At 41.3% G+C, this 12,679-nt stretch overlaps 1 protein-coding gene across 1 annotated transcript in view; it reads right to left on the reverse strand.

The window, feature by feature from the left end:
- NECAB2 (N-terminal EF-hand calcium binding protein 2) overlaps positions 1–12,679 on the reverse strand; it is a 303,651-nt gene that overhangs the window by 66,331 nt on the left and 224,641 nt on the right. Inside the window, exon 6 of the mRNA XM_032785742.2 lies at positions 4,354–4,490. Coding sequence (XP_032641633.1) covers positions 4,354–4,490 — 137 coding nt within the window. The remainder of the gene's footprint in view (positions 1–4,353; positions 4,491–12,679) is intronic.

The following is a 12,679-nucleotide window of genomic DNA, read 5'->3' on the forward strand; positions in this document are numbered from 1 at the left end:
GTCTCCCAAACTGCACAGCTTCCAAAACTTCAAAGAGCTCTTCTTCTAGCATTCTGCACCCAGCAGGTACTCTTGTTTTAATTTGCAACATCTGATATATGGCCAGTATGACCACAGAATGTGCTGGAGAACATCTGACCCTCACAAAGCCAGTTTTCATCTCAGTTGGTGCTAGCATGTGGCATATTTACATTAAAAACCATAAACAAGGAAAAAATTAAATCTCTTCTATTAATTAAAGGCAACCAGGCATGAAATGCTGATGCCCCCACATTTCAACAATGAGTGAGATTGACTTTAAACTCTTTTATCACAAGGTGTTTGTCACCTTGCTGGAGGCTGCCATTCTGATCTGCCAAACCATCAACGTTCTGATTCCCAATATAAGAACCTGTACTCATTAAAAGACGGGACCTGTTGTTTACAGTTAAAGTGCCAATCTATTGTTCAGTTAGAAGGCAAGCATGTATTTGTGTATGGTCACACATGCATCTACTCTGCTCTTTCTCATGTGCCAGTGCAGATCCCAAATTTGAGAATGTACATAAGTTTGTGTTGGGCCTGATTTTCAGAGGTGCTAAGGACTGGTAGCTTTCATTCAAGTGAACAGGAGCTGCCGGTACTCTGAAAAGCAGGTGATAGGTGCACATTTGTATACCTGTAGTCCTGCAACCAAAAGGGTCAAGAAGTGAAATGTAAACTAGGGAATATATTAGCCTTTCAACATCCATGAACATTAACTGATTTTCTCCAAGAGACTCAAAGAATTGGAAACTTAGAACAAAATGCTCCCCTCTGGACATCATTGTGCACCTTGACTTAGCTTTCCTGCTCTGCTCTCTCTACATGCCAGTGGAGGTCTGTGGACATACAAGAGAAAAATATTGCCCTTTGCAAATGAATAATTTCCTCTTTATTATCTATTCACACATGTAGAATCCTGGCATTAGAAACCCATTTGGATAGCAGCTCATGGACTAAACTTCACTGGGTGACCAAATATGAAGAGATAACTGTCTGTGTGTGGAGAGATTCATAAGAAATACAAGGACAAATACATTCCTGGAGTACAGAAATGATTTCAGAGGAAGCTGCAGCAGAGATTAAACTGACCCAATGTCCTTTGGCTTTTACGTTTCTTACACTGATTTAGTAGTATGTTCAGAGTGATGATTGGCAGAGGGTATATGCAACTGGAAATCTTAACTACTGATACGTTTACTTTGGTATAAATTTTGCTCACAAATTAAATGGGGAAAATAAAGCCAGAGTTTTAAAACACTATTTTATTAAAGGGCAGTTTTCGCTGCTTTAAAACTTGAGCTAAAAGCGGTCTCATTTATAACATTTGAAACAGTATCTCAGTTCTATAAATCTTCAACAGATTGAAAAAAAAATCTGCCCCATCAACACCTTCTCACCCTGCTGGTTTTCAAACATATCAGGAGAAAAGAGCTTCTGATTTCCCCTATACTGTTTCTATGGCAACCTGTTTTGGTTACAGTAAGCAAGCTCATTACTCCATGGAGATGCATGACATTGACACTCAGGGACTCTCTATGTTAAATTTCAGGCTGTGCTTTAGGGTATCTCTTCTATTTGTCTTTACTTGTACTTTAAAAAGGAAAACCTGAAACTCTTGTCCTCCATCTTTTACTGTCAGGACAGAGAGCACTATACTGTGCTATGCAGATTATGAAAAACTCCTGCTCAGGATTTAAGAGTCACTTTTTTATAGCCTGATCCTGCCATGTGCTGAAGTGAGTAAGAATTTGCAGGGTATCGGTACCAATCAGTGCTGCCAACTCACTGGCAGGGGTACAATGCCCTTGACCTCTTTTCCTATGCCCCCACTCCATGACTTATATAGAACCTCAGATAACGGCCTCCTCTGCCATTTTTCCATTGGATCATACTTATTAGCACATCAGAAGACCAGAGGTCACTGCAGAGAGAAATTAATTAAAGAGTATGAAATATCCATGCAGTCTGGTCTGGTGGTGGGAGGTGCTGACTATGAGCATAGACATTAAGTAGAAGTTTTAGAAGTTAATTAATAATGCTGAGCTGGTAGAATTACCAGGCAAAATTCAGACAAGAACCTAATGAAGTCAAGCTGAGCCCAAGCAAAGCCAAGAGGCTGCCCAAGAAAGTGGAACTTGCAACCTTCTTCTGCCACCCTCAAGGTGTATGTTATACCCACGTAGGCTCCTAGAGTCCATCCAGATTTACTTAGGGTACATCTGCACTGGAGCTGACATACTGGCTAAAAATACCAACCAGTCCTGTATACTGGTAAAGTATGTAAGTATGTAACCTGGTGCTCCATAGCCTTAGGCCTTGTCTACACTTAAAAAGTTTTCCAGTATAGCTATACCAACCAACCCTTCTAGTGTAGACACAGCTTATACTGGCAAAAAAGCGCTTTTGTCAATTTAGCTTAAACTAGTTCTCCAAGCAAATAAATTTGCAATGAAACACAGATTATCTAATAATGCACATGAGCGGCTGAAGAAATTTCTATTTTTAAGTAAGGGTTGGTGAAACATGCTGAATTGAGTCAAGAGTAGCAAGGTCAGCACTCCCCGAAATTACAGATCATTAAGTTTTAGAGCAGTTTCAAGTACTCTTAAATCCAAAACTTTCCAAAACGGATGACGATTCAATATTTGCAAGGGGGCAGGAAAGCAGAGACGAAGGTAGGATGAGGTTGAGTTTGGAGCTCTGTAGGGGCAGATTTTCGATAGCCCAAAGCCCAGTAACATGCGTGAACCATTGCCCACAGCTGGAATACCAGTTGTTACGCTTATTGCTGAAAGCAGCTAAAAGGAGGCCGTTCTGAAACCTTACCACAGCTAACAGACCAGGAGGGGAGGGGGAAGGAGTGACCTCAAAGAGTAAACACAACCCTCTGCCCTCCTGACTAGAGTTGTTTTTCTGAAGCATGTGGTTTTGCGAGATGGAAAGTTTGACAATAGTTAACTAAGCTATATGAAACACAGCTGGTTAAACTGATGGAAACCTCCCTGCCTGACACACTGGAAAACTACAGGCTGGAAATCTCCATCCTGAACTTGGCTTCTTCTCAGCAGTTTTTTTTTGACGAGCAAGCTATGTAATACTAACAACTTAGATATAAAGAGAAGAAGAAATCTGAGCTTGGTGGACATTTGAACACTTGGATACCTCTCAAGTTTCCCTGCAAACAGAAGGCTGGCCACTGGAAATCTATGGTTATCCACTCAAGACCTCTTACTCAAGTCCCTGGGTAAATATGAATCTGGGGGTGATTTGGGGTGCTCTACTAACCTGTGGTGGACATGTGGTAAGTGCTGGAGACCAAATAAAGTAGAAGCTTTGAGTGAAAGCACTTTTGTTTGCCTGCTTCAACAACTATCTATTGGCCATATTGTCGTCTGCCCTCTGATTTATTTCCTGATGCTTCCTCGCAAAGAGTAAAGTTACCAAGAGTGTTGGGTTCAGCAACATGCCGCTCCTGAGATCTTTTTAAAAATCATTACTTATTTATAAACAGACTGCAAGGGATGCTGTCAAGGTAGATGAGGTCTCAGACATGACCTGCATTTTTATTACATTTATTTGCAAGTGCCATTTAATTCTGTGCTAGCAGCTGCTTCAATGCTATTTCTTTTCTTATGGAAGATTAATGCCTGCAGTGCAGTCCTCAGCAGTAGCTCTAAGTTTCCAAGCCAACGTGCACAGTCCAGCAACATCAAAACAAGCTACCTTGCACAGCTCAGTGCTTGCATGCACTCCTAATGGCCAGAATTTTGCAGGCCCTTGCGTGGGTGTGGAGGGATCCCAGACCCCTCTTCCTTCATTCTTCCCCACAGTACAGGGGCCTATCCACTGCAATCTCCTTGCTTTCCTAAGCTCATGACCTGTCATCTCACACGCTGAGACACAAAGAGATGGAGTGAGACGGTGAGAACATGCCCAGAGCACCGGTCAGCTATGCAGAGGAAGACGTGCTGGTCTCCCTAGCACACTGGGAAGGATCGCCCTGAGCTCTGAAGTGGTGTCTGGCCTCCTGGTGCTGGCCCTCTGCATGGGGCTGAATGTCACAATTTTCACTCTTTGAAGCATATTTCCAAATTATCAAAATTAAAACTTTGTTTCCTACTTCTTGTTTCACTTAACTGTTTGTTCCATAAACACTATGAAATAAACAGTGTTCAAGGAAGGTGGCTACACCAGTTCAAGACACAGAATACATAAACTTTCCCCAGCAGCACCATGGTAGTAAAAAAGGCTGGTTAACAAACAAAGCAGATTAGTCTATTAGAGCAGCAGTAGGGTGCAGAATGGAGAAGACAAGAAGATATTACCAACCTGATCTGATTGGTTTGCTCATCAATGGCATCAACAGCACTCTCCACAGAGCTCATAAGAGACTGGATCTGGTTGGCAGTCTCCTTCAATAGGAAACGGGTCACAAACTGGTCTACGTTGGTCCCTCTTTCGTACACCTGAAAAGAAAGGTGCAGAGTTCTGTGATAAAGTGCCAACAACTTGGGGAAAAAAGTGTCCGTAGAAACTGGCCACCAGGAATCCTGCTCCCTTCACCTAGAGTGACTAGATTTCCCAGTGTTATAGGAACAGTCCCAATATTCGCAGCTTTGTCTTATAGTCACCTATTACACCTCACCCTCTGTCCTGATTTTTTACACTTGTTATCTGGTCACCCTATTCTCCATTCTCTAGGCCATCTTCTCCCACTGGACATAAATGGAATGTATGATCATTCTCAGCAGTTTCCATCTAAGTGATGGGGCAAATGCTCACAGAAGAGTCCACATAATTACACTGTGGCCCTTTCATCTCAGATTCTGGTTATGGCAATTTCTAGATAGAGCTCACTTTGTGCATCTCAAGGTAGAAAATTCATCCCTGTGAATGCTGAGGGCAGGCCCAAATGTAACACCAGGAAAGGAACGTTCTCAGTGAAATATATTGCTATAAGATAGGTTCAATGGAAGCTTCATGACAGGATTATGAGTGTGGTAATTCTATTTGTATAAATGTATCACTCTTGTAACTGAAACTAGAAATATGAAATATAACTCTTAGGGCCTATTGTAATTATGCAAAGTGTGGGCCATTAATGGTGGTTTGGAATCTTGATGGTTCCCATTAACCAGAACAATTGACTGCAGATGGCTTTGTTTTACTTGTAAGTCTTCCTGGGTGTGTGCTGGCAAGTGGGTAATGAAGTCTTATAGTGACATGTGATCATGTCACCTGAACTGGAATCCATCTTTAACCTGGTGCTTTTCTGTTGAGAAGGAGGGGGTGGGAACCCAGAGAGGGACAAAGGCTTCCCGCCTTATGCAAAAGATATATAAGTGGGTGGAACAGAACAGAGGGAGGAGCCATCAGAAATCCCCTAGCTATCACCTGAGCTGGAACAAGGGCTGTACCAGGGGAAAGGATTGTGCCCAGACTAGGAAGGTGTCCAGTCTGTGAAAGAAACTTATTCAAACATCTCTGAGGGTGAGATTTTATCTCTATTCAGTTTTATTACTGTACTAAGCTTAGACTTGCATGTTTGATTTTATTTTACTTGGTAATTCACTTTGTTCTGTTTTTTACTACTTGGAACCACTTAAATCCTACTTTCTGTATTTAATAAAATCACTTTTTACTTATTAATTAACCCAGAGTATGCATTAATACCGGGGGTGGGGGGAGGGAGGAAGAACAGCTGTCCATTCCCCTCTATGAGTGTTATAGAGGGCGAACAATTGATGAGTTTACTCTGTATAAGCTTTATACAGGGTAAAACGGTTTTATTTGGGGTTTGGACCCACTGGGAGTTGGGCATTTGAGTGTTCAAGACAGGAACACTTCTGTAAGCTGCTTTCAGCTAAGTCTGCAGCTTTGGGGCTGTGCTGGAGCAGACTGACGTGTCTGGCTGAACAAGCCAGGGTGCTGGAGTCCCAAGCTGGCAGGGAAAGCAGGGCAGAAGTAGTCTTGGCACATCAGTTGGCAGTTCCCAAGAGGGTTTCTGTGATCCAACTCGTCACAGGCACATTAGAAACAAAATATAGGGGACACGTTTTTACAAGTTACTCTGAAATAAGTATCCCAAAATGAGTCTCTAATGTACATGTAGCGCTAAGGTAATTGCACAGCAAACTTGTTTATCTGAATGCATAAATCACCAGTTGGACACAAACGACTATTTGTGAATGCCAAAAACATTCCATTTGCATGAAAATCATTAGGCTTGCAATTGTGTGGGAGCATTTCTGAAAATCTGGACCACTCAGACATGCTCTAGTTTCTGATCTTTTTCTACATGACCCATTGATTTCTCAGCTCCCTGAGGATGACAGCCTGGCATTTCCAAAAAAAAAGATCAGGCACTTGCATTTTTACTTTTCTTCAAAAGAATTTGTATTTTTGAAGTGAAGGGTTAAAGGACAACTAAGCTTAGTGGGGAGTTTTATGATTCATTAATTTCAAAATCGACTGCACTTTGAAAGTAATTACTTTCCAGGGCTTAAATGTCATTTTTTATTGAGATTTTTATTTTAAGACATTGGCATCTCTGGGTAATGTTATTGGCTTGTTAAGATAATTTGAAACTCACGCACAGCATTTGAGTTCAACAACACTGGGACAGACTGGATGAGAACATGTTCGGCAGTAAAAATAATCTCCACCAGGTCAAGCGGTAGGTATTTAAATATCTGATTCAACTGGATGGCTCAAGGGACACTTGAAAGGCTATGGAGTTCTGGGTTGTGAGGCTGCTGGTCTGAAACCAAACCAAACCAGTACCATCGATTTATGGTGTGATTTTTAGAGAGGCCAAAATGACTGGATGACCAATTCCCATTTAAGTAAATGGAAAGAGTCAGATCCCCCAAGTGGCTATGAAAAAACTTAGCTCTCTTTTCGATCTGTAAAGGTATCAATAAGCACCCATCCCATGCGCTAGCCCCAACCATGCACCAATATAATGCATATAAAATATATTTAGCAGACTAGCTTGTCTTCATTATTAGCAATTCAATAACTATGAAGGAGTGCAAGAAAATACACCAATTTATAAGTTTACTAAATAAAAGCTACCTACATGTCCCTCACTAAGATACCTACCCTAATTTCTAAGGATCTGATTCAGTTAGCCACCCTTACCCTCTGAGTATTTTAGGTTCTGAGATTTGGAAGCCTTGAATAACTTCTAAATGTCATCCAACTTGAAATAAAACTACAGACGTTTCCTTGGGTGCTGCTAACACATTAGAATACCTTCCTTTGGGGATCCTCTTTGATCTCTCTGTCCTTTAAGTTTCTTGCCCTTTTATCTGTTGCACAACTGGGAGTCAAGACGTATTTGAAGCCAAGATCACCAAGTGACAAGACTGTTTGCTCTTGACAAGCTTCCAAGATGTTTGTTTTAGCAGCAGCATTTTATAATTGAGATAAAGTTGCTTCAGATATCTTGTCCTCCCCTTTCAATCTACTCTCCATTAGGAAATCTTCAAACTTGCAGTCGTGGTTGTTACGCTGGTTACTACTATCCAGTATATTTGATGTACCGTAGAAAAGAGTCATCCCAGGTGTTCCCAAGGTTAAGGTGAATTGGAAGCATCAGAATGTTAATCCTAAACACAGTGACTAAATAACACTGTCTCCAGGCCTTCACTAATAGATGAAATGTGCAGGCCACTCTATTTCCAAATTGATCTCAACTTTGCAGAAATGCACAAAATTTACAGGTGCAATGCAGCATTTGCAGGGCCCATTCAAAGGCATTCTTATTTGTATAGCACCTAAAGGATCCAACCAAGATACAGGCTCCATTGCAATATGTATTATACACAGTAAGAAAGAGTCCATACTTCAGAGAGTTTAAAATCAAGAAATGAATGAAGAGAAGAGATCAACACCACCCACATTTTACATATAGGGAGCAGAGGGTGGAATTTTCAGAAAGTCTCAAGGTCCATAATTGCAGCCAAGTTTTCAGAAGAATTCACCTCCCAGTTTACGCATTTCAGAAAGTGAACAGGTTTTCAAAAGAGCTCAGCACAATTCATACTGAATTCTTTTGAAAATCTAGTCACACGTGTCACAATGTGCTGGGTGTTGAGCACCCAAAAAACCAGTCCTTATTTAGATGCCTAAATGGGAGCTGAGCTCTCCTGAAAATTTGCCCCTAACTGGGGATGCTGAGCATTTGAAAATCCAGTCCCACCGGATTTGCCTACGGTCATACAGGCAGCCTGTGGCAGAAGCAGGATTTCAACTCACAACTCCTGAACCCCAATCTAATACCTTGACCACAAGACCATTCCCCCTTTCATGCAGCCTTGGCACTAACGGACCATAGCAAGCAATCCTCTGGGTTATCGAACTTCATGTGCAGTATGCAACACAGTATTAAAGAAATCCTGTGAAAGACATTCAAGGTATCCATGAAATAAATACTTTCAGTGGATACTAGCAATAGCCAACATTTTGAAGAGCTGTTGAATTTTAAATGAAAAACTTGCAAAGAGGTGAAATTTAAACACAGTTCTGTCTTTTGTATTCCCAATGGTAACTGCAGGAAAGCAGCATCTTTGTCTCTTCAGGTTGTAGCAACCTGCATGGCACTTGTAGGGATGAGCACAGGTTGCAGGAGGGAAGATTTTAGATGAGAACTAAACAGAAGATGAAATTTTTAGGGAACCAAGATTACATTTTCACACAAATACTTTACACAAATAAAGGAGGATAAATGCAGAAAATATGAATCCATAGCAGAAATGTCCTTCAATGGAACATCTTCACAGTTCACCATGAAGTTAATTTAAAAAAAAAAAAGTTTTGCTATTCCTACTGGTTGTACTAACAGTGGTCCCCAAACTTTTTGTGGCCAGTAGCACATTCATGTTTTCAGAAGAGTGTGGCGGGCGCCAGCAATTTTTCAAGGCTTATTTTGTATTTGTACATTAAATAATACAAAAAACATCATATTTACTATTACATAATATATGAATCCATAAGATAAAAAGGGTAATTTTACATGTAAAAGGTATTAATTAAATTATTTGGCAATTGCTCTTTTTTATCTACCTGTAAGAAAAATTAAGGAGTTTTTACAAAATAAATATTATAAACAGTTTTCATCTTATTTATTTTAAAAAGGTAAAACATTGCTGAACTGCTGGTCCAAATATATTTATTATTCTTACTTTAACATAGAATGAAGCCTGCAGCCCTGGAGTTCTCTGTCCCCGGCAGGCGCGGGGCCGTGGCTTCTCTCCGACTTAAGCCGCGGCCCCGCACCTGCTGTGGACTGAGAACACCAGCGCCTACAGTCCCAGAGTTTGCTGTCCCCAGCAGGGGTGGGGCCACAGCTTTGCACTGGAGAGAAGCCATGGCCTGGCACCTGCCAGGGACAGAGAACACCGGCGCCCGCAGCCTCAGAGAAGCCAAAGAGAAACTGCAACCCCACGCCTGCCAGTGACAGAGAACACCGGTGCCTGCAGTCTGCAGCCTCGGAGAAGCCAGAGAGAAGCCGCAGCCCTGCACCTGCCAGGGACTGAGAACACCGGCGCCCGCAGCCTCAGAGAAGCCAGAGAGAAACCGCAACCCCGCGCCTGCCAGGGACAGAGAACACCGGTGCCTGCAGTCTGCAGCCCCGGAGTTCTCTGTCCCCGGCAGGCGCGGGGCTGCGGCTTCTCTCCCCTGCTGAGCACTGGGTGGGTGCACATAAATACCCTGGTGGGCGCCATGGCACCCACAGGCACTGCATTGGGGACCACTGTACTAACACATTTCCTTATTAACAGTAATTACAGCAAATCTAGTCTTGGGAGCAAAATACCTTGAGGCATTATCTGTTTTACACATTGCTAATCTCAGGGATTTTCTTTTTAAGAAAAGTTTCTTTAGAGAGGAAATTTTTAAAAGTACCCTGCTTTCATATGTGGTTTGATTCAAAGCCCATTCAAGCCAATGGAAAGAGACACTGTCTTGAATGGGTTTTGGATTATGTACATAGCGCCTGACATTTTCAAGCACTAGATTGTTCAGGCTTGTGTCTGATAATTAATTATTTGTATTACAGTAGCACCCAGAGGCACTAATTGAGATCAGGGCCCCAGTTGTGCTAGGTGTCATACATACACATAAATAAAGGACAGTCCCTGTCCCAAATCTTACAATCTAAATAGACAAAACAGAGAAAGGAATGGGCAACGTGACTTGCTCGAGGTCACATAGAAGGTCAGTGGCAGAGCCAGAAACAGACACAACAGGTCCTGATTTCCTGTTCAGTTTTGCTATCTACTAGACCATGCTACCTCTGAAGTAGTTAGGGTTATGTTTGTACTCTGGTTCTTTAGAGAATGTCTGTTTTTGCAGCATTACATTTTGCATTATTTGGAAAGATATTTAAATGCCACCATGATGAATGTGAGAAGAGAGAAAATGCCCAGAAATATTGTGATGGCCTCACTCTTTAAAAAAAATATGTAAAAGCACTAAGGAAACATCTACTTAGCCCTTCCAGAACTCATGGTTGGTACCTTACATAGTATCATAATTAACAAAGTAGTTCAGTGGTTAGAGCAAAGGGGGAAATGAAACTCAGGACTCCTGGCATCTGCTCCTAGCTTTTCCAGTGATTTGCTATATAATGTTGGGTAAATTATTTCAGTTCCCCACTCATGAAATTGATCATGACAATACTAACAACCTACCCCGAAAGGGTGTTGCAAGATATAATTGTTTAGATCCTTGGATGAAAGACATTACAGAAATACCAAGCTTTTTTTAATCACTGCATTTACAATGAAAAGACAAACTCTTTGAAAACAGTCATTTTTCTTTACCCATTGAGATGAATAAGTCTAACACACTGCTCGTAAACACAATTTCCACGTCTTCCTGCTTTATTGCGATGGGTAAAACTGACACACTCAACTTGTTTTTAGAGTAAAATGTAATTAACACAATTAACGTTGATTTAATGAAATACTACATGCCAAAAACCCTTTTAATCCATGTGGGATAGACTCATTACAATAATTTCAATGCAACTGCATGGACTAAATTGGAGTTCATTTGCACATCTCATGCTCACAACAGATAAGGCATGAAATGGTTTTTCACAGAGAAATGAAAGCATGAAGACACCATGGGTTTTGTCACATTATGTAGGGCTTTTCAGACCTCACTGGTTTGCTATCAGTTTGAAGGAGTTGGTTCATGTAATTGAACGTGTCATTTCCAGATGCTGCCAGCTATTTCCCCAGGCACGTATTGACTTTACAAAACAAAAGCAAAGCTGGGAAACTAGGCAGAATGAGATGAGAACTGCATGAGAGTTTGTAACCTGGCACTTGGGTTGGATGTATTCATTAGGTGCTACTGCATTAAAAAATAGTACACTGTCTTGCCATGGGAATTCAATAACTACTGAAAGAGTTGATACAACGTGCTTAGCACCTCTCCACTGCTACTGTGTACTATGTCGACTAGTGCCCACAATGTGTTAAACACAATCCAAATAGATAACAATCCCCCTTCCCTCATTTTTTCCATGTGGACTGTGAATTTCCACAAAGTTTAAAGAGAGGGAGGATCACAGTGGAAAACTTCAAGGCTGCTGCCTTAAGAAACTTGCAAAGAGAGGAGAGTGGCTTATCAAAGAAGCTCTGAATATTTACAGAGGGAGCCCTCTTCTGTTCTGCACATTTTGGCTTGGTTACAAACACTCTTTATAAAGAAAGCCTTTAAAATATGCCAGCTGCCTGGCTGGAATCAGGATAATTAAAACATACCAGATGCTGGGCCAGATTTGGGGTCCTTCAGCTTGGTGAAACAAAGAAACTGAAATATTTGCCAAGGCAGCCATCTCCTCTCCCCCAGAGAAGTTTCCTAGAGCTGATAAATATCTGAGACCAGTAATGATTCTACCCCGCTGTTCCTTCAACAAAGCCCACCCCATCTGTGGTTCTAACTTCCCCAGATTCAACCATGAAAGGATGTCACTCTTATTTGAAAATAACGGTGGTTTGAGATAAGAGATCACCAATCAATGACAAATAGCCTCCTGTCTGGGGAAACAGTCTTTCCTGAGAATTATTTCCTGCACTTCCTGACAGAGATATCCACTAAAACTAGGACTTCTCTCTGCATAAGGAAGCACCCCAGTTATTCTTAGATTAAAAATAGGAGAGAAAAGGCTTGATTTTTAAAGGTAGTCTCTGAAAATATAAAGCAGACAGTCTAGCAAAAATATTATAAAACATTCCATTGCTCTTTGGTTCAAGAAAAATTCTAACTCTGTGCTTTCAATAAGAGTTGGATTGTTCTCAGACAAACAGGAGCATGAAACCTTTAAGGCAAGTTATTCTGCTGTTAAAAAGTCTTGATCTTGCATCGTTAAAGAGAGCTTGTCCATTGACTTGAATGTAGTAGAATCCATCCCTAAATGAACAAGATGCTTTTCCCACATTGGGGACAGAGACTTATAAGATCTTCAAACCACAATATCCCCTGCATTTCAGGAAATATGCTTCTGTTTAAAGCACTAGATGGTTTTCCCATTTCCTGCCAAATCACCAGTATGACTTTAGACCTTGCAGGGGGTAGTGCCAAAGAGCTGTATATTTAGGGTCAGATATGCAAAATGTTTAGGTTGCAAATAACC

Source organism: Chelonoidis abingdonii, chromosome 19, assembly GCF_003597395.2.
Source record: "Chelonoidis abingdonii isolate Lonesome George chromosome 19, CheloAbing_2.0, whole genome shotgun sequence".
NCBI lineage: Eukaryota > Metazoa > Chordata > Testudines > Testudinidae > Chelonoidis > Chelonoidis abingdonii.